The 20,131-nt window shown below is 40.0% G+C and overlaps 1 protein-coding gene across 3 annotated transcripts in view; it reads left to right on the top strand.

Annotated features, from left to right (window-relative positions):
• The window catches only part of HERC2 (HECT and RLD domain containing E3 ubiquitin protein ligase 2), a 224,127-nt gene that overhangs the window by 124,074 nt on the left and 79,922 nt on the right, over positions 1 to 20,131 (top strand). For all 3 annotated transcript variants that reach the window (XM_081241778.1, XM_081241777.1, XM_081241776.1), the window contains exons 46-55: positions 2,856 to 3,123; positions 3,269 to 3,405; positions 3,892 to 3,990; positions 5,502 to 5,670; positions 5,774 to 5,899; positions 7,407 to 7,515; positions 7,633 to 7,772; positions 13,881 to 14,071; positions 14,791 to 14,896; positions 14,985 to 15,076. In XM_081241778.1, coding sequence (XP_081097904.1) covers positions 2,856 to 3,123; positions 3,269 to 3,405; positions 3,892 to 3,990; positions 5,502 to 5,670; positions 5,774 to 5,899; positions 7,407 to 7,515; positions 7,633 to 7,772; positions 13,881 to 14,071; positions 14,791 to 14,896; positions 14,985 to 15,076 — 1,437 coding nt within the window. The remainder of the gene's footprint in view (positions 1 to 2,855; positions 3,124 to 3,268; positions 3,406 to 3,891; positions 3,991 to 5,501; positions 5,671 to 5,773; positions 5,900 to 7,406; positions 7,516 to 7,632; positions 7,773 to 13,880; positions 14,072 to 14,790; positions 14,897 to 14,984; positions 15,077 to 20,131) is intronic.

Below are 20,131 nucleotides of genomic sequence, written 5' to 3'. Positions count from 1 at the left end.
GGCCTGAATGCCAGCTACTCCTTAGGTCTGAAAACTTGAGTTGCTTCAAGGCTGTGTCGCCAGTCACCTATCAGATAAAAACAGGACACTGAGTGTTGAAGAGGGTGTTGGGCAGATGCACCCCAGAGCCGTGCTGGGAGGTGCCCAGTGTCACGGGGAAAGATAAGACCCGGAGGAAACAAGGAGACCCAGAGGTGTCCTTTGAGAACCGGGAAGGGCTTCTGTCCCAGAGAGAGAGCCTCCATTGCTCCGTCTCCATTGGTTCTGATGGAAATTCAGCTGACATCCTTATTGCTCTGTATGAAAGGTCTTTCATTTCCTCTGGCTGCGTTTACTATTTTCTGTTTTTCTTTTGTTTTCTGCCATTTGACCAAGTGTGCTTATGGTGTAGGTGGTTTTTCCCCCTTATCCTCCTTGGGGTTTGCTTAAGTTACTTGTATCTCTGACTTGATGTTCTTTTCCCCCCCGACCACATTTGGATACTATTGACTATGATATTTTTTCCTGTCCTGCTCTCTTTTGTTCTTTTCTAAGATTATTGCTATAGTCTGCTAGATTATTAGTGAGTTTCTGTTATTTTTAAGTCTCTCGGTTAAATGGCTTGGTTAACTGTACTGAACTGTTCTAAAGGTCAGGGTGTGCTGCTTTATTGGGTGTAATCTGCTGTAAGCCACCCAAGAAATTCTTTCTTTATTTCTTTCTTTATTTTTGCGGTACGCGGGCCTCTCACTGCTGTGGCCTCTCCCGTTGCGGAGCACAGGCTCCAGACACGCAGGCTCAGCGGCCATGGCTCACGGGCCCAGCCGCTCTGCGGCATGTGGGGTCCTCCCGGACTGGGGCACGAACCCGTGTCCCCTGCATCGGCAGGCGGACTCCCAACCGCTGCACCACCAGGGAAGCCCAAGAAATTCTTTATTTTATATTTTCAGATCTCATATTTCCATTTGGTTCGTATTTTGTAGTTTTATCATTCTTGGCAGTTCCCATCTCTTCACCCTTTATATCTGTCTTTTACTGTATATTTTAAAACATATTTCTGATTGTTATGTTAAATTTCTTATTTGCTAATTCTAATGCCTAGGCCACTTGTTGGTCTGCTACCATTGGCAGTTTTTCTTCTGATGTTTGATTCTGCTTCTTTACATATCTAAAAACAATTTATTGCATTCTGGATGTTTTGGATATTATGTCGTATGGGCTCTGGGTCTGTCACCTTCCTCTGGAGAATGTGGAATTTTATTTTTGTAGATGGTTCAGTACCTGGTAGTTTTCCTCAGTCTAAGGAGGCTTGGTTCTCGGCTTTCTTTTTTTTTTTTTTTTTGTGATACGCAGTCCTCTCACTGTTGTGGCCTCTCCCATTGCGGAGCACAGGCTCCGGATGCACAGGCTCACAGGCCCAGCCGCTCCACGGCATGTGGGATCTTCCCGGACCAGGGCACGAACCCGTGTCCCCTACATCGGCAGGCGGACTCTCAACCGCTGCGCCACCAGGGAAGCCCGGTTCTCGGCTTTTTAGTGATGATTTATTTTTGTTTTGCCCTTAGTCCTGGTTCCTGGTCTCTTAATTCTGTGGGATTTAGAATCTCTTCTCAGGTTTCAGTGGAGACCTTTACGTCTTGAGCAATGTGCTGAAACTTGGTTGGACTGGGATGTCACACCGTCTCCCTAGCAGTGGGCCTTCTAGCAGTTTCTTTTGGCTGGGTTCTTGAGTCTCACACACGTTCAGTTTTGCCATCAGCCAAAGATTTGAGGGTAGACCGCATGTGCATTTTGTGGTTCTCCCTCACCTCTACTTGTTCTGGCAGGCCGCAGTCCAGTGACAGTGCCCCTGTTAGCAGCTTGCCTGTGGGCTTCCCTCTGGTCAAGGTTGCACCTGTTACTGTTTTCTCCGGGACCTTCAAACAGTTTTTTAAAATATTTTGTCCAGAATTCATAATTATTATCACGGCAGAGGCTTAGTCCAGTCCCCTCTCCATTACCAGAACCGGAATCCCTAGCTCGATCTGGTTCTGAATTGTAAGCTTTTAGGAAGCCTGTCACTTCCGAGTTATTCGGACTTCACAGCAAAACCCTAGGCTTTTGACACTTCCTAAGCACTGGAAGGCGCAACGGTGTCTTCTGTTTCTTCTGAATGCCTTCCGACGTGTTCAGTTAAAAAAAAAAAAGCCAGTCTCCGTGCTGTGAGAACAACTGAAGACAAGGGACAGAGAACTGCAGGCGGACCAGGGAGAGGGCTCCCTGTCTGGGGGCAGGCAGCTCCCAGCTGCAGGCCACAGTGATGCACGTATTCATTGATTCATTGCAGTTTGTTACCCAGTATTCTTTATTTCCCTCTTTTTTTTTTTATACCCTGTTGAACCCCCAGAGTGGCTTTTCTGCCTTTGAATAGTTGGGAGTTGATTTGGTGGCACACGAGAGGGTCCTGTGCCATCTCTGACCTGCGTGCAGAGGGAAGAAAGCGGGAGGCTGTGGGCACTGACCTGTCCCGGGGAAGGGCGGGGGTCCCTTTCTCCCGCCCCATCAGGCCTCTCACCTGTGTTCTCTCGCTCAGCGTTCAGGGCTGCTGGGAAGTTCCCTCAGCGGACATTGATAATGAGCTCATTTACTAGGTAGACTTCAGTGTGTACCAAAGCAGGAGTTATTTGACCATTGAATCTTACCTCTGCATTCAGCTATGAAAGTTGTCTTTGTCGTTTTTAAACATGTTTTATCCACGCATTGAAAAATACACATGTAAGCCAGGGCTTTCTACAGTTCTGTACTGCAGTTCATAGTAGTAGTCTGTACTCTCCATTTCCCTGGACTTCTTAGTCCCCTGATTTACAGACCCCCAAGCTCCGCTCTCATTTGCCCAGGCTGCCGCGTTGGCCGTGTGTCAGTGTTTGGCTGTGGAGTCTACTCACCCGCTGAGCCCCGTGTTTGAAGACTGCAGCTCCAGTGAGGCCACGACGCCTGTCCCTGTGCAGCATGTTCGCCCAGTTAGAGCGAAGAAGCACAAGCCGTCTCCTGGTCCTGCTCTGCCTATTGTGGTTCAGCTCATGGAAATGGGATTTCCTAGGAGGAACATAGAGTTTGCGCTGAAGTCACTCACTGGTGCCTCTGGGAATGCTGCTGGCTTGCCAGGTACTGGGTTTTCCTTGTGGGTGTTGGACTTAATGCGCCCACCCCTTTGTTTGTAGGCTTCCCTTGAAATACTAACGTCAGAGGCCCCTCGGGAGGCAGGCGCTGTGGTCCTCACTGTGGTTGTGCTGTGTGTGCTTGCTCCTAGGCGTGGAAGCCTTGGTTGGGTGGCTGCTGGACCATGCTGACGTGCAGGTCACGGATCTCTCGGATGCAGACACGGGGTCTGAGGAGTGTTCGGACGAGGAGGTGGTGGAGGATGTGGATGACACGGCCTATGCTGTGGTCAGTGCTCCCCTCATGCCATCTGTCCTGAGCTCTGGATTCCTCTGCAGCACTCCATGGGCCCCTCCGCGGTTCTGTTGGGCATGAGGCAAAGCTACGAAGTGCTGCCTGGGTTTTCTGTCTCTTAATTACCTTTAGCTTTAAGACAGACCCTTGTTCCAACATCTAATGATGGTGGGTAGCCATTAGAGGAGATCTTAATAAAAAATCATTATTTATGTGACACGTTGACTTCTGATCTGAGCCAGTTGTTTTATGGGATTAATTTGGATATGGCTCAGAAATTTTCTGTACTTTCAGCTTTTGAGATTTATTCTGCTTACAGTCCTGTTGCTATTAGTCTCTTTTAAACGAGGAATTTTATAGTGAAAACATAGAATAATATTTTATACTTTCTTTTTTAATATTATAGATTTCACACACTACTTTCTTTTTAAGTAGGTTTATCTGGTTCACCATTTAAAAAAATGTATTTATCCTTTGTAGTCTACTGGTGCTGTTGTAACAGAGAGCCAGACGTACAAAAAGCGAGCTGATTTCTTGAGTAATGATGATTATGCTGTGTATGTGAGAGAGAATATTCAGGTGAGTAATTGTCTTAGGCTGGAACTTTGTTTAGGTTTTCATTCAGCAAATGTCTGAGCATCTCAGAAAGTCGGAGAGGGAGGGTGCAGCACCCAGCAGGGGAGGCCACTGTGGCTGGAGCAGAGGACGGAGGAGCAGAAGATGAGCAGGGGTGGGGGGAGGCGGACCAGAGGTGGAGAGCAGGAGGTGGCTTGTCCACAGTGACGCGGCGCACAGCCCCGTGCTTCTCGATTACCCCCGTTTGGACACTTTTACAATCTGTTTTTGCTTTTTTTAAAAAAAATATTATTCTCACTGCCATCTAATTTTAAACATTTAGTTATGCTCTTTATGTAGTCCTGTTTAACCTTAAATCCTTCCTTTTCCTGTTTTAGTTCTTTTGTTCTAGTTAGTATACTTCTGGGAAAATCCCAGACATCATCTCATTTCTCCTATAAATGTGGCAACAATATGTATCCCTAATAGATAAAGGATTTTATTTTTAACATAACGACATTACTGTTACCTAGCGTTGCCTAACAGAATAAACAATAATTCCTTACTATCATCTTATATCTAATGCTTGCTCAGATTTTCCCAGTTTTCTCAAAAATGGCTTGTTATAGTCATTTTTTAAGAGTTGGATACGAATAAGATCTCGCATCTTACATTTGGCTGATGTGTCTTTTTACCCTGGAACAGTTTCTCCCTCTTTTTTTCCTTTTCATGCCATTTATTTGTGACTAAAATTACGTTGCCCCTCATCTTCCTCCCTCTCCTCTGCATCTCCTGTAAAGTCAAAGTGAGGGCTGGAGGGTGAGTGGACTCGGGCTGCATCTTAGGAAAGAATGTATCGTACGGACCAACGTGCAGCATCACTTGTTGTCTACGCCATCCGTTCTCTATTAATTGTCCATCTTGGTGCTTCAGTAGCCACTAATGTTGTTATCTAGACCCATCAAGAAGGGTCCCACAATAGTGATTTTCTAAATTCGTTATCCCTTCCAAATTTTTTAGCTGGAGTTCTGTTTGTTGAAGAAAACTTTCTTATCAACTCTGGTTGATAAACTATAATATAGTTCGTATACACAGAAAAGGCAGAATAAATAGGGTTTTTTGTTTGTTTGCTTGTGTTATCAATTTTCAGAGTGGTGAATTGGTGCCCTGATACTTACCAAGATGACCAAGAACCTTTATTTTGCTTATTATCATTATGATGAATTTATTGGCTGTTATGGATTTGATATGTTTCAGCCATTTTCCTTTTGGTCAGGTTGTTCTTTTGAGGGACCCCGTTAATCTTTGGTGGCTCCCTTGCTTGATGGCACAAGTTGATCCAAATTCATCTTGTATACTTCCTGCCCCGGACATTGAACCAGGCAGTTTTCTAAAGAGCCCTGGTTCCTTTTAGTGTAAAATGATTTTGAGAGCATGCTGGGGGGTAGAGGAAATTTTTCTTAGGACTAGAGTAATACTACTTCCAGTTGATCATTTCACCTATATACTGGACTGGATTTTTAACTTAATTTTAGGTGGGAATGATGGTTAGATGCTGTCGAACATATGAAGAAGTGTGTGAAGGAGATGTGGGCAAAGTTATCAAGTTGGATAGAGATGGATTACATGACCTCAATGTGCAGTGTGACTGGCAGCAGAAAGGAGGCACCTACTGGGTTAGGTATATTCATGTGGAACTTATAGGTGAGAACATTCTTTATTAAGTTCTTTTGTCTTTCTTAGTTAGAGTCAGAGTTCCCAGAAATGAATGCTAACTATAGTTCATTTTTTTAATTGGAATCTCTAGGCTATCCTCCACCAAGCTCCCCTTCTCACATCAAGATTGGTGATAAAGTTCGCGTCAAAGCCTCAGTGACCACACCGAAGTACAAGTGGGGGTCTGTGACTCATCAGAGTGCGGGGGTTGTGAAAGGTAATGTTCCCCAGGCAAGAAAACTCCAAGTGCCAGGTTTTCATCTACTGATGTAACTTTTTATTTTTTCATTCAAGGGCAAGAAAACCAAGTGGAAGGCAAGCCTTATGATACATAAAATAGTGTTGTTTTGCTTTTCGGTACTCTGTAGTCAGGAGTACACCTGTTGTTGGACAGAGTCAGATGTATTACCTCACGGCAACTTGGGAGGACGCCTACCCTGGAAAATGGGGTGTCTCCATAAGTGGGTGTGACAAAGACTAATGGGGTTTGCATTGTGTATTTTGGGAGGGGTTCAAGGAATGGGGTAATTCTAAGAATCTTAGTGGAGATTATTTAGGAGGAAGAACAGTGGACTCACAGTGCGGTTACGATGAGCAAGGAAGCCGAGCAGCCAGGATGGATTTGTGGTTTGGATTAGGTTGAACGTGACCGGATATGTTAAAGAGCGGTTCTGGCTTTATCTCAGTCTGTTACGGTCTCAGCGTGGCCTTGTCTCATGTTGGGGTTCTGTAAACCTGTTCTGTCAGTCCTTCTGCCAAATAGCTGGCTTCCTCAGTGTTTTTCTCTCTGTTCTTAATGCTGGGTAAGAATTTAGGACTAAATTTAAGACATGGATGTGTGCAAACGATAGGAGTTAGCAACTAGAAACACAGAATTCTCCTCAGCGTATATTTAATGCGATATTCTTGAGATTTCCAATCAAACACATGGCATACTTTAAAAGGTATACTCTGTCCATTTTAACAATTGCATGAGAAATGATCCAGGTATATGTGTGGTTTTATTTTATCTTTAAACTCCTTCGGTGCCATTTTTCTTTGTTTTTTCTTGTTTCAGTCTTGTAAGAAAACAGTAAGAAAACTCTTACTGTCAAACAGCTTCGATTAGAAGTGGCCTCAATGGTGGTGCAGGAGTGTTAGTATTTCTTAGGTTACATAAGAATAAATAGCTTATTTAACATTTTACTTTAACAGTTTTCTTTACTTAAGAGATTCTTCAAAGTTTTACAAATCAAAACAAAGATACATTTAAATAGTAACTTGGTTTAGAAGTTAACGTTTGGAGTAGCTTTCACCAAAGGGCAATAGATGTCTTAACGTTATTAATGCAATTTTTATTCCCTGAGATAACTGAATGGAGTTTTTGCTTGGCGTAATTGAACAGACCTTCTTATTGTGGAAAATTTCAAACATACACAAAAGTAGAGAATGTAGTATACTGAGCTTCTGTGTACCCGTCACCTGGCTTCAACAGTCGACAAACTCCTGGCCAAAGTTGTTCATCCATGATCCCCTCCCTCCATTATTTTGAAGCTAATCCCTGATTGACATCATGTGTTAGTTCATCCATAAGTATCTTAGTATGTCTCTCTGAAAGAGAAGTACTCTTTGTAAAACAGAAATAACTATAATATAATATCCCATAGCTAGATTATAGATTTAATTTTAATTTTAGGTTTTTATTGGTGACAAAGATGTTCCAGACAATTTCTGTTCTGTCCTAGCTTTCAGTGCCAATGGAAAAGATGTTATTGTCGACTTCCCTCAGCAGTCTCACTGGACTGGGCTGTTATCAGAAATGGAGTTGGTACCTAGTATTCATCCTGGTGTTACGTGAGTTTTTATTTTTATATTGCTAGGTTTGTTTGGGAAGGATGGTTTTCTTTGGAATTAAATTTAATAAATGACCTCAGCTTTTTCTTTTCAACTCAATGGCTATTTTAAAAACAGGTGTGATGGCTGTCAGATGTTTCCCATCAATGGATCTAGATTCAAATGCAGAAACTGTGATGACTTTGATTTTTGTGAAACTTGTTTCAAAACCAGAAAACACAACACCAGGCATACATTTGGCAGAATAAATGAACCAGGTATGGTAGACTGGTTATGTTCTCTTTCATCAAACTATTATTAATGAGATAATCACTGTGGAAACAAGTGTACTTAACTTTGCTCTTTAAAGTTCATATTTCTATGGTGAGCACTGTCCTGTGTGCACAGCAAAACAGGGAAGCTGGTCCTACCCACTTGATGAATTGCTGTTTTTTCTTCAAGCCATGAGTGGTCACTGGAACTAGAATAACAGGGATTGTTTGCTTGTATTTCCATAAAGAACAGTAAAAGGATCTCAAGAAACTAGTAAATGTTTCGTTGGATGGGATGTGGAATTGGAGAGACGGAGAGTGAGTCTTTTTATTTGTATATCTTTTAGTATATCTTTTTTTATTATGGTAGAATATATACAACATAAAATTTGCCATTTTAATCACTCGTAAGTGTACGATTAAGGGAATATTGCACACTGTCACCACTATCTATTTCTGAGACTTTTTCACCATTCCAAAATAGGAGTGTACCCCGTAAGCAATAATCCCCATTCTTCCCTCCCCCAACCCCTGGCAACCTCTAATCCACTTTTCGTCTCTATGCATTTGACAACTCTAGGTACCTCATGCATAAGTGGAACCATACAAAATTTGTGTTTTTGTGTGTCTGACTTCTTTCACCTTGCATTAGGTTTCCAAGGTTCATCCATGTTGTAGCATGTGTCAGAACTTCACTTTATGGCTGAGTAATAGTCCATTGTATGTATCTACCACATTTTGCTTATCCAGTTATCTCTTAATGGACATTTGGGTTATTTGTACCTTTCAGCTGTTGTGAATAATGTTGCTGTGAACATTGATGTACAAATCTGTTTGAGTCCCAGTTTTCAAAACTAGGAGGAGAATTGCAGGGTCATTAGGTAGTTCTTTAACTTTTTGAAGAACTGCCAAAATGTTTTCCATACTGGCTGCACCATTTTACATTACTACCAGCAGTGTTTTTCTGTTCCAGTTTTTCCACATCCTTACCAACATTTGTTATTTTCTTCTTTTTTTAAAATTATAGCTATCCTAATGGGTGCGAAATAGTATCTTGTGATTTTGATTTGAGTTTCACTAATGACAAACGGCATTGAGCCACTTTTCATGTGCCTTTTGCCATTTGTATATCTGTTGGGGGAGGGCATGTCAATTCAATTTTAAAACTTTTGATATTGAGTTGTAGGAGTTCTTTATATATTGTGGACATTAAATCAGATATGTGATTTGCAAATATTTTATCCTATTCTGTGGGTGGTTTTTTCACTCTCTTGATAGGATTCTGTGATGCAGTTTTAAATTTTAATGAAATTTAATTTATTGTCATACTTACTTCTGGGTCAACTTAAGAAATCATTGCTTAAATCCAAAGTTGTGAAGGTCAGCCCCTATATTTGTAAGAGGTTTATAGTTTTAACTTTAGGTCTTCTAATTTAGGTCTTTGAACCACTTTGAGTTAATTTCTATGCATGGTATAATGTACAATTTCATTCTTTTACATGTGTATCCAATTTTCCCAACACTCTTTGTTGAAAAGACTGTCCTTTCACCACTGAATGGTCTTGGCACCCTTTTTGAAAATCAGTTGACCATAGATGTGAGAGTTTGTTTTCTGGGCTCTCGATTCTATTCCATTGGTCTATTTGCCTATCCTTACATCAGTAACACACCATACACAGTGATTATGATAGCTTTTGTAGTAAGTTTTGAAACTGGGAAATGTGACTCCTCCAACTTTGTTCTTTTTCAAGATTGTTTTCACTATCTGGTGTCCCTTGGAAGTCAATATGAATTTTGGGATGGAGTTTTCTGCATCTGCAAAAAACAATATTTTGATAGGAATTGCATTGACTCTGTGTATCACTTTGGACAGAATTGTCAGTTGTCTTTCCATTTACTTAGATCTTCTTTAATTTCATTCAGCAGTGTTTTGTGATTAGTGTGTAAGTCTTAAGTCATAAGTCATAAGTCTTATGCGTTAAGTCATAAGTCTTATGCGTTCTTGGTTAAATTTATTCCTAAGTGTTTATTTTTCATGCTATATTAAATTAAATTCTTTTAAAAAATTTCCTTCTTGGAATATCTGTTGCTAGTGTATAGATTTATACAATACACACCTACAGTGCATATTTTCAACACATTTTGTGTGTTGAACTTATATACAGCAACTTTGCTGAATTTATTTATTAGCTCTGATGGGTTTTTTTGGTGAAGTCTTTAGGGTTGTCTGCACGTAAGATCATGTGTCTGTGAACTGGGATAGTTTTACTTCTTCTTCCTTTCCAATTTGGATACCTTATATTTCTTTTTCCTGTCTTACTGCTTCAGCTAGATCTTCCAGTACTACATTGAAGAGAAGTGGCAAGGGTAGGCATCCTTGTCTTGTTCCTGGACTTAGTGGGGAAGCTTTCAGTCTTTAAGCACTGAATATAATGTTAGCTCTGGGTTTTTCATAAATAGCCTTTATCATGTTGAGGAAGTTCCTTTCTAGTCCTAATTTGTAATGTTCTCTTATCTTTATGAAGGAGATCTGTAGAATCTGCAGAGCAATCTCCTTCTCAAGGCTAATTTTGAATACTTTCCTGTTTTGTTTTGTTTTGTTTTTGATCAGCCTGCCATGGGTTTATCAATTTCATTAGTCTTTTCAAAGAACCAACTTTTGGCTTTGAATTGCTGTCTCTCATATTATTTTTATTTCTTTTTCCTATGGAATTTAGGTTTACGTTGATTCCGCACCCCACCCCTGCCCCAAATGCTTAGTTCATTAATTTCTCACTTTCATATTTTCTAATATATGAACTTAAAATTTTAAATTTATCTTTAAGCATGGCTTAAGCTGTATCCTGTAATGCTGATATGTAGTAATATCTCATCATCATTCATTTAAAAGTATTTTTAAAATTCCATTGGAATTATTTTCTTATATTCATTGATTTTTAAATTTTCAAACGTGTCAGCATTTTCTACCTCTACCTATTTATTGGTTTCTGCATTGCATTCAGATTGTGTATCCTGCCTGATCTTTGACATTTTGGGGGAAACTTCTGTATGATCATAAGACTCAGCATATAATGGGATTTTACACATGTTTTATGCATGCCTGAAAGAATGTCTCCTGCAGTTTTATGGTGAAGTTAGTGTTTGCTTAGTGTATCTTTTTCTAGCCTTTTACCCTCAATCTTTCAGTAATCTTGTGATTAGTGGAGGTTGTAGATAGTTTTGGGTTTTTTTAAAAATTCCAATGTGATGATCTTTGTCTCTTATTTGGGTCTTTTAGGTATTTATTTACATTTAAGGCAGTACTGAAATATTTTTTTTTAATTGATCAGCTTCTTAGTGGTTTTTGTTGTTGTTGTTCTGCCTGTTTTCTGTTCCCTTTTTTCTCCATTCCATCTTCCTTTGGACTGATATGTTCTTTATTAGTTAGCCAACCACCACCTCCCCAACACACACACTTAGCTTAGAAGTTACACATGTTTAGTGTGTATTCATATACTATATGAGTAGTGTATGTTATATGCATTTTTGGTATTAGTAGTTACGCAAGATATTGTGACATCCTTTTTGACGTATAAAATCTAATATTATTTAGTACTTTTACCCTCCTCCTAAGCAATGCAAGGACCTGAGATCCCTTTAACTTCATTAACCCTCATTCTGATTTAAATTACCATGTTTTTATTATTGTGTTTAAAAATTTTACACATGTAAATTTTAAACAGTACAAAGCATATGATTGTTATTTTCTGTAATATTTGTCAAGATTTTTTTCACATACTTAATATTGTAGTTTTTTTATTCCTTTTTGTGTGTTTCACTTTTCACCCATCATCATTTTTCTCCTGCTTAAAGAATTGCCCTTAATATTTTATTTAATGCATCTATGTGGTTATGAATTCTCTTTTTGTGTGTCTTTATTTCTCCTTTATTTTTGAAAAATATTTTTGCTGGGATTTTTAACACTTTAAAAATACTGTTCCATTGTAATTTGGTTTGTATTTTTTCTGCTGAAGTCAGCTGCAAGTGTAGTTACTGTTCCATTAAAGCTATTCAGTCTTTGTATTTCCCCTTAGCCTGCTTTTGAGGTACTCTTGTTTCTACCTGCTTTTGAGGTACTCTTGTTTCTATCTTACACAAATTTTACATGTGTGTACATATGTGTTTCTTGGTATTTATCTTTCTTGTAGTTAGTAGAGCTTATAATTAATTAATTTTCTAGCTTTTTTGAGCTTTAATTGACATATGACATTGTGTAAGTTTAAAGTGTTCAATGTGATGATTTGGTACATGTATATTGCAAAATGATTACCACAGTAAGGTTGGTAGTTAACACATCCATCACCTCACGTAATTACCCTTTTTTGTGTGTGTAGTAAGAACATTTAAGATCTTCTCTTCCAACTTTCAGAGTAGGGCTTTTAAAGTCTGTGCCTTGATATCTTTTGTTGGTCTTGGGAAGTTTTCCATCAGTCAGTATTTCTTCCAGTATTATCGATGCCCTATTTTCTTTTCCTTCTTTTTTGGGGCTTCTCTTTCACCTGTTACTCTTATCTCTGTCTTCTAAGTCTTTCACCTTCTCGTTTATGTTTTCTAAACTTTTGCTCTTCAGTTTTTCATTCTAGATATTTTTTACTAATTCTTTCTTCACCTGAGTCTAGTCTGCTGGTAAACCTATTCATTGAATTTAAAATTTTAATTACTGTATTTAACAGTTCTAGTCTTTCTTTCTTTTTTTAAAAATAGTTTCCAATTCTCTGCTGAGATATTCAGTGTCTTTTCAAACATAGTAAGTATAGTTATTATAAAATTTGTATCTTATAACTCTAATATCTGGAGCCTCTTTGGGTTTCTTTCTATTGTCTGTCATTCTCATAGCTTTTAGTCATGTTTTCTTGTCTCACATTCCATCATGTACTGGACATTATGTTTCAAAAATTGTTTCTTGAGTCGATTTGAGGCCTAAGATACTATCTTTCTCCAGGGATTGGGGGGAGAGGGTTGTTCTTCTAGGTAATTGGGGTAAGTAACTATGTGGGCTCACTTCAGTCCAGTTTCATTGATTGAGGTGATTTCATGCAGAGCTGCAATCTGAAAACAAACAGTCAACCCTGCAGAGTTCACCCTTCCTCTAGGGGTTCTTCCTGTTGGGATCCCAGCCAAAAGTGTGAGTTTTTCTGTGGCCATTCCCTTCTTTCCTGGTGAGCTCTGGACTCCGGCTCCTGGCCCCCTTGCCCTAGGAAGCCATCAGAAGTGCCATGTGTCCTCTTTAAGGTTCCCCTTAGAAACTGATAAATACACCAGAGAAAAGCAGCCTCTGACCCATGGGGCACCCATCTCGACACCTTTCATCTCAGCCTTTCTCTGATTTTGGTCCCATAATTCTGTATCACCTTGTTAACTCTGATACTTTCAAGATTTATTCATCTTTAAATGGTTTGTTTGCCTCTTCTAGTTGTCCTCAATGGGAGAGCTAGATGAATTTCCAGATTTACCATTAATGGAGGTAGAAACTTGACAAATTTGTTTTTGTTGCATTTATGAAAGGTTTTTTTGTTTTGTTTTGGTTTGGGTTTTTTTTTGCGGTACGCGGGCCTCTCACTGTTGTGGCCTCTCCCGTTGCGGAGCACAGGCTCTGGACGCACAGGCCCAGCGGCCATGGCTCACGGACCCCGCCGCTCCGCGGCATGTGGGATCCTCCCGGACTGGGGCACGAACCCGCGTCCCCTGCATTGCCAGGCGGACTCTCAACCACTGCGCCACCAGGGAAGCCCCATGAAAGGTTTTTTGATAAGAATGTTTTCTGTAAGCACAGTTACTGAACTTCCCCCCACAGCTGCTTATATGTATCGTTCTATCTGGAAATGCATCACTCTGTTGTTACTTGAGAGAGTCAAGTGGCATAAATCATAGCATTATATGAACTTTATCTCATAAATTGGGGTTAAGTACCTTGACTAGGTTTTTTGAAGCCATTTTAGGTATTTATTAGCTCCTTTTAATTTGGAAACTTACTATTTTCTTGAAGTAAGGAGCTCAGCACTATGTAATATCTATTTCTTGGTTGTGAAGGTTCTGTCCCACAAGTATTAACACTGTTTGACCGCCATTAAATAGGACAGTCTGCAATATTTTGTGGCCGTTCTGGAAAACAGCTGAAGCGCTCTCACAACAGCCAGCCAGGAATGCTGCTGGATAGCTGGGCACGGATGGTGAAGAGCCTAAACGTGTCATCCTCTGTGAACCAGGCTTCCCGTCTCATTGATGGCAGTGAGCCCTGCTGGCAGTCCTCTGGCTCACAAGGAAAGGTAGTGTGCCATGGGGACACTTCCAGAAACACTTCATTTAGATGGCTTAACCTTTTAGAGCTTCAACACGAACTTTGAGAAACCTACTAAGTTATACTGTGATGGCACCTCTCAGTACTCATTTTGTATTTTAGTTCATAATTACTTTAAAGTTGCAGAGTAATATGCCATCCAGCTTTCATTGTCAGAGATTTTTACACAATATAGTAATAGATTTTATATAACTGATAGAGGGTATAATAGGGTTTGTTTTGTTTTGTTTTATTCCCCCACATAAAATGTATGAGTTCAGATTCTGCTTCTGGTTAGAAGTTCTTCTAATATATCCTAACAAATACGTGTTTATCTTTGGAATGCTGTTTTAATCTCACTTACATATGGGTGTGCCTCATCTAGACATGCAAGTTAGACTTGGAGGAAGGTGCTTTCCCTCCACTTTGACTCTAGCGTTTTCTATAACCTACTCTTTGAAGGGTATTAAGGGGCCACCCTAGGTCAGGAGTCTATAAACACATGATTTCTGGGGCTTAGAGGGAGACATTCTTCTAATAAACAAGTAATGCTCTTGTTTCTGCCAGCTTAAAGGCAAATTCTATCTCTCATGTGAAATTATATATTTTAAAAATCTCATTGAGAGTCAAGCTTTAGTGATACTTGCCAGCTAAAATATAGCTGAATTTTACTAAGAAGGCTTTTTTTTTTTTTTTTTTTTTTTAAAGCATTGGATTCGTTTGGAGATTTTCCCAGATGTTCTTGTTCATAGATTAAAAATGATAGTGGATCCTGCTGACAGTAGTTACATGCCTTCCCTGGTTGTCGTGTCAGGTAATTGAATTACTTTACTCAAAAAGTATCTTCTGTCATATAATAAAAACTCCTTTGCCTGATTCCATTACCCCCTTTTTCTTCCTAGGTGGAAATTCCCTAAATAACCTAATTGAATTAAAGACAATCAACATTAACCCCACTGACACCACAGTGTCCCTTCTGAATGACTCCACAGAGGTAAGTAGAGTCTCCTTACTGTTCTCCATAGTGGCTGCACCAATTTACTTTCCCACCAACAGTGCAGGAGGGTTCCCTTTTCTCCACACCCTCTCCAGCATTATTATTTGTAGACTTTTTAATGTTGGGCATTCTGACTGGTATGAGGTGTTACCTCATTGTAGTTTTGATTTGCATTTGTCTAATAATTAGTGATACTGAGCATCTTTTCATGTGCCTTTTGGGCATCTGTATGTCTTCTTTGGAGAAATGTCTGTTTAGGCCTTCTGCCCATTTTTTTTTTTTTTTTTTTTTTTTTTTTTGCGGTACGCGGGCCTCTCCCATTGTGGAGCACAGGCTCCAAACGCGCAGGCTCAGTGGCCGTGGCTCACGGGCCTAGCGGCTCCGCCGCATGTGGGATCTTCCCGGACCGTGGCACGAACCCGTGTCCCCTGCATCGGCAGGCAGACTCTCAACCACTGCGCCACCAGGGAAGCCTCTGTCCATTTTTGATTGGGTTGTTTGTTTTTTTGATACTGAACTTCATGAGCTGTTTGTAGATTGTGGAGATTAATCCCTTATCCATTGCATCATTTGCAAATATTTTCTCCCATTCAGAGTGTTGCCTTTTCGTTTTGTTTATGGTTTCCTTTGCTATGCAAAGGCTTTTGAGTTTAATTAGGGGATTAAGAGGCATAAACTATTAGGTATAAAATAAGCTACAAGGATATATTGTACAACATGGGGAATATAGCAGATATGGAATATAACCTTTAAAAATTGTGAATCACTATATTGTGCACCTGTAACTCACATAATATCAACTATACGTCGATGAAAAATAAATTGCTTAATTAATTTAAAAAGATCACAGGGCTTCCCTGGTGGCGCAGTGGTTGAGAGTCCGCCTGCCGATGCAGGGGACACGGGTTCATGCCCCGGTTCGGGAAGATCCCACATGCTGTGGAGCGGCTGGGCCCGTGAGCCATGGCCGCTGAGCCTGGCGTCCGGAGCCTGTGCTCCACAAGGGGAGAGGCCACAACAGTGAGAGGCCCACATACAGCCAAAAAAAAAAAAAAAAAAAAAAAAAAGATCACAGATTCAATATCAGTACTTGTAATTGGTCTGTTCATATTTACTATTTCTTTGTGATTCAGTCTTGGGAGATTATACCTTTTAGGAATTTGTCCATTTCTTCTAGATTGTCCATTTTATTGGCATATTGTTGCTTGTAGTTATCTCTTATGACCCTTTGTATTTCTGTGCTCTTGGTTATAACTTCTTTTTCATTTCTGATTTTATTGTTTCCAGCCCTCTCCTGTTTTTTCTTGATGATTCTGGCTAAAGGTTTATCAATTTTTTTTATGTTTTCAAAGGGCCAGCTTGTAGTTTCATTGACCTTTTCTGTTGGTATTTTAGTCTCTATTTCACTTATTTCTGCTCTGATCTTTATGATTTCTTTCCTTCTCCTAACTTTGGCTTTTGTTTGTTCTTGTTTCTTTAGTTGCTTTAGGCATAAGGTTTGTTGTTTATTTGAGAACTTCCCTCTTAGAATTGCTTCGCTGCATCTCATAGGTTTTGGATCATCATGTTTTTATTTTCATTTGTCTATAGGTATTTTCTGATTTCCTCCTTGATTTCTTCAGTGACCCACTGGTTGTTTAGTAGCATATTGTTCAGCCTCCACATGCTTGTTTTTTTTGCAGTTGTTTTCTTGTCGATTTCTAATCTCATAGTGTTGTGGTTGTAAAAGATGCTTGCTATTATTTCAGTTTTCTTAAATTTACTGAGGCTTGCTTTGTGGCCTAGCATGTGATCTATCCTGGAGAATGTTCCATGTGCACTTGAAAAGAATGTGTATTCTGCTACTCTCGGGTAGAATGCTTTATAAATATCAATTAATCCCCTCTGGTCTAATATGTCATTTAAAGCCTGTGTTTCCTTATTGATTTTCTGTCTGGGTGATCTGTCCACTAATGAAAGTGGGGTATTAAAGTCCCCCACTGTTACTGTGTTACTGTCGATTTCTCCTTTTATGTCTGCTAATGTTTGCCTTATATATTGAGATGCTTCCCTGTTGGGTGTATATATATTTACAATTGTTGTATTTCCTTGGATTGAAGAAGATATAACATTTCTTCCCCTCATTTTCAGTTTGTATGTGTCTCTAGGTCTGAAGTGAGTCTCCTGTAGGCAGCAAATATATGGGTCATGTTTTTGTTTCCATTCAGTCAGTCTGTGTCTTTTGGTTGGAGCATTTAGTCCGTTTACATTTAAGGTATTTATCCATATGTATGTTCCTATTGCTGTTTTGCTAATTGTTTTGGATTTGTTTTTGTAGGTCTTTTTTTGCCCTTCCTTCTTTTGTTCTCTTCTGATTTGATGTCTATCTTTAGTGTTATTTTGCATTCCGTTTCTTTTGTGTGTATTTCTATTATAGGTTTTTGTTTTCTGGTTGCTATGAGGTCTTTGTACAGCAGTCTAGTTAAATATGTGCTTGTTGTAAGTCGCTGATCTCTTAATTTCAAATGCATTTTAGATACCCTGCATTTATACTCTTCTCCCGTCATGGTCACTGTTTTTGAATTCATATTTTACATCTAATTGTTTTGTGTATCCTTTAAACCCTTATTGTGGGTACAGATGATTTTACTCCTTTTGTCTTTTAACCTCCCTACTAGCTTTGTGTGTGAATGATTTCCTACTGTATGTTTGCCTTTACCAGTGAGCTTTTCCATTTTGTAATTTTCTTGTTTCTAGTTGTGTCCTTTTCTTTTCCACCTGGAGAAGTTCCTTTAGCTGTAAAGCTGGTTTGATGTTCCTGAATTCTTTTAGCTTTTACTTGTCTGTAAAGCTTCTGTTTTCTCCATCAAATCTCAGTGAGAGCCTTGCTGTGTAGAATATTCTTGGTTATAGGTTTTTCTCTTTCATCACTTTATATTGTGCATTCCCTTCTGGTCTGCAGAAGTTTTGCTGAAAAATCAGCTGATAGCCTTATAGGATTCCCTTGTACGTTATTTTTTGCTTTTCTCTTGTTACTTTTAATATTCTGTCTTTATCTTTAATTTTTTCATTTTTATGACAATATGTCCTTGTGTATTCCTCTGCGGGTTAATCCTATATGGGACTCTCTGTGCTTCCTGGTCTTGGTTGACTTTTTCTTTTCCCAGCTTAGGTAAGTTTTCAGCTATTATCTCTTCAGATATTTTATCACGTCCTTTCTCTCTTCTTCTGGGATCCCTATAATATGAATATTTGTGCGCTTACCGTCATCCTACTGGTCTCCTAAATTGTCCTCATTTCTTTTCATTCTCTTTTCTGTTTGGTAGCAGTGATTTCTACTACTCTGTCTTCTAGCTCACTAATCCATTCTTCTGCCTCATTTAGGCTACTGTTGATTCCTTCTAGTATATTTTTCAGTTCAATTATTGCATTCTTTAATTCTGTTTGGTTGTTCTGTATATTTTCTAATTCTTTATTCAAAAACTTCTAATTTCTCACTCTGTGCATCTATTCTCCTTCTGAGTTCTTTCATCATCTTTATGATCATTACTGTGAACTCTTTCTTGGGTAGGTTGCCTCAACGTCACTTAGTTTTTCTTCTGGCGTTTTATCTTGTTACTTTGTCTGAAACATAATCCTGTTGCTTCATTTTGTTTAAATTGCTATTTGTATTTTTATATATGTGGTAGGTTGGTTCTGTTTCTCAACCTTGGAGAAGTGGCCCTCTGTAAGAGACATCCTATGCGTCCCAGCAGTGCAGTTCCTTCTCATCACCCGAGGAAGGGCCAGGGGCCAGCTGGTTTCAGGGTAGGGTCTGGCCTGCATTTGCAGACTTGGTCTGTTGGCTGCAGGACTGTCGTTTTCTTGCTTCTGGTGTCTGACCTCTGGTGAGTGAGGCTGGTCTAGATAGTTGAGTGAGTGAGATTCCTGGCAGGCAGGGCTGGTGCCTGCCCCTGGTAGGTGGAGTTGGGTCTTGGTCCTCTGGTGGGCAGGACCATGTATAGAGGCAGCTGTGGGCTCAGGAAATCTTTAGGCAGTCTGTCTGCTGATGGCTGTTTCTGCACCTAGTTTGTTGTTTGTCCTGAGGCGTTCCAGCGTTGGAGCCTAGAGCCTGGTGGGTGGGGCCAGGTCTTGGTGCCAGAATGTCAGCCTCCAGGAGAGCTCATGCAGATGAATATTCTCCCGATACATATGCCACTAGTGTCTATGCCCCCAGTGTGGGCCACAGCCTCCCCCTGCCTCCCCAGGAGACCCTCCAAGACCAGCAGGTAGATCTGGCCCAGATACCTATCAAATTGCTGCTTTTGCTCTTGGTCCTGGTGCATGTGAGATTTTGCATGCACCCTATGTGAGTGAAGTCTCTATTTCCCCCAGTCCTCTGGAGCTCCTCCGGTCAAGCCCCTGCTGATCTTCAAAGGCAGATGCTCTCAGGGTTCCTCTTCCCAGTGCCAGACCCCCAGGCTGGGGAGTGTAATGTGGGGCTCAGAACTCTCACTCCTGTTGGAGAACCTCTGTAATATAATTATTCTCCAATTTGTGAGTTGCCAACCCCAGGGGGTATGGGATTTAATTATATCATGAACCTGCCTGTCCTACCAGTCTTGCTGTGCTCCATCTTTATGTCATTAGCTGTAGAGGATCTTTTCTAGTAGGTGTCAGTCTTTTTCAACGATAGTTGTTCTGCAGATTGTTGTGATTTTATTGTGCTTGTGAGAAGAGGTGAGCTTAGTGTCCTTCTACTCTGCTGTCTTGGCCACTCTCCCGTAGTGTTCCTTTTTGATGGTTTGCAAATGACAATGGAGCTGCCTTTTTTTGACCATCTCTATAATAACATTGAGCCCATATTTTCCCCCTTAATTAAATAATTGTATTTATTTTAATATTTGACATGTATACAACTTGAATTTGTTGCTTATCAGATCAGCCTGAAAAGAAAACAACAAATTTCTGCCTCACTATCTTTGGTAAGAAGCAGGGGTAAAAGCTCTTGGCAAAAGTCATTGCCAAGCATGTCAGGGTGCTTTGTGCATTTAGCATTGTGTTATTCACGTTAAATATCTGTTACTATTGCAG

The sequence above is a fragment of the Mesoplodon bidens genome (genome assembly GCF_964165515.1).
Source record: "Mesoplodon bidens genome assembly, chromosome: 8".
NCBI lineage: Eukaryota > Metazoa > Chordata > Mammalia > Artiodactyla > Ziphiidae > Mesoplodon > Mesoplodon bidens.
Note: the sequence above shows the minus strand (reverse complement) of the source record. Positions and strands in the feature narration are given on the sequence as shown.